This window comes from Cariama cristata, unplaced genomic scaffold (genome assembly GCF_000690535.1).
Source record: "Cariama cristata isolate BGI_N322 unplaced genomic scaffold, ASM69053v1 scaffold2244, whole genome shotgun sequence".
NCBI lineage: Eukaryota > Metazoa > Chordata > Aves > Cariamiformes > Cariamidae > Cariama > Cariama cristata.
In genome coordinates, this window is record NW_009613346.1 from 92,320 (window position 1) to 94,491 (window position 2,172).

General features: G+C 34.3%; 1 protein-coding gene across 1 annotated transcript in view; it reads right to left on the reverse strand.

The window, feature by feature from the left end:
- The window catches only part of LOC104160749 (noelin-3-like), a 21,453-nt gene extending 19,536 nt beyond the window's left edge, over nucleotides 1-1,917 (reverse strand). The window contains 1 exon segment of the mRNA XM_009698963.1: nucleotides 1,789-1,917. Within this exon segment, the coding sequence (XP_009697265.1) occupies nucleotides 1,789-1,917 (129 nt within the window).
- Between the last annotated feature and the right edge of the window lie 255 nt (nucleotides 1,918-2,172).

The window sequence follows — 2,172 nt, forward strand, 5'->3', positions numbered from 1 at the left end:
TGGTTTTTTTTTTTTTTTTTTTTTTTTTTTTTTCCCCTTGGTGCACAATAGACACAATTTATGAGCTGTGTATGTGTTAGGAAAGAACTTCTGGAGAAGTGCATGCGCTGCAGTGTTTGCTGGACAAGCTGAGTATTACTGAGCACCCGGGGCATAAAGTCTCTCAACCAACACCTAAAGTTTAGAGAAAGGGAGCAGATTTGCAGTGCTTGGTTTTACATAAAAGAACCCCACATGATTGAAGTTTGTGGGTTTTTTTGTGGTGGTTTTTGTTTTTTTTTTTACTTGGCAGATGTTGCCAAACTCAGATAATCAGATTTTTATGATTGTTTTGCCAGCTCTACTGGCATGCCTACTACCCTTCTTGAAACACAAAATATGTATATAATTCCAAGTCAATGAGTGCAAGGAGCATTACTGAAATAATACATAGGAAGCATTTATATCAGCAGTGCTCTGTTGTAGCCAAAGGAAACATGGCAGTTTACACTACTTGGAATCTGAATATGTTAATAAATATAAACACATATATATGTGTGTGTATAAAGAGATGATATGTGTGTGTTGTTATAACTAGTGTACATCTCGTAGTTACTCAGTTGCAACTTTAAAGTTGGATTTAAATGTGATAGAGAATTTTATTACTTGTAATATCATACTGCCACAAGAACTACCAATATATACTGTAGTTCAATGAGCACAAGTTACACTTAAGGAAAATAAAATAGAGCTTCTCCTTGTCTTCGCACCTTCTTGCTGCTCTAAAACACAACAGAATTCTTTCTTACAACATCATTTAATTAATTTTAAAGTAGTAATATTTAAAGTCTCAGTGCAGTGATTTTCTGCAGTAATGTTTTACCTGCATGCATGTATTCAATTAATTAAATGTTGATTAGTAAATGCATCATTTTTAGTTACAACTAAAAAACTAAGTTCTGAGCATAGTGAACTAATGTACAAATAGTTAAATTTACATTTTACATAACATACTATTATGTAAACATCTGATTGCAGTTACACAAAAAGATACACAGAGAAGAGTTTTTTACTAAACATTTAGGAAAATGGTATTCTAGTTTAATGAATACCAGTATAGTGTTCCCTCTTGTCCAATTAAAGTATTACTTTAATTTTTAGGCTTCTCATGAGTAGTTAATCACAGCTTTTCTGTAGGTCTTCATTAACAGAGGCTGCTGTGTATGAGCATCAATGATACAAAGTGATATTTCTGTCATTTGTATTATATCAGCCTTTCTAAAATTCTGGTACTCAACCTCTTAGTACCAATTTTATTTTGTTTCTAACAGCTATTTATTTGCTTAACAGTACTCCGATAAAGAAAAATAGGAAAGAATCCCAACCTTTGCATATTGTAGTGAATAGCTAATATATAACCTTATTCAGACAAAAAGAAACCTACTGCCAGATATTTTTTTTTCTTAATAATGCAATACATTTTTTCTGGAACAGTAAACAAGGGAAAAAAGTCTAGACAAAAGAAATGACATTGCTGTACTATTTTTGGTATTTCACACTCAAGATGAAGGCATTTGTTCTTAAATATTTAAGGATGCTATTTTAAAATCTTTCTTTTCATAGTAAGACCACAACATGCTCACCAATGTGCAGTTTTATGATGCCCAAAGAGAAGCATGCATTAAGTGATGATAGGAAGATTAGTAGCTTTAAAAGAGATTTAAAAAGAGGCAACAAACTAAAGCTTTTGCTGGCACTTAAATACTACTTCAGCATTAAGATGGCTTGCAACACATCACAGCTACTTACTAGAGTATCTGAAGTGGTTATTCTGGTGGTATTTAGTCCTACCAGAGATGGGAGAGTTTGGGACATCCAGTTAGAGATCATTGCCATGGTACTAAGAACAGCACCAAGCTTCAGCAGTGGAGGGCTCATTGCTGTGGAGCTAATGAGTTTTCATAGCAAGTGATTATCATCCCGGTGCAGGCTGGCAGTGAGAGGCGTGACTGCAGCACACAACATCCACAGCACAAAAGGAGATCAAGCTACCCAGATTTAAGCATCCATTAAAAATGCTCATATCCTTATTTGCCCTCCGTCTTTCTGCTCTTACTAATAAACACTTATGACTGTCTTATGCTGACCACTACATAAACAGTCCTTTCTATGCTAATAATCATTGCAGCTTCC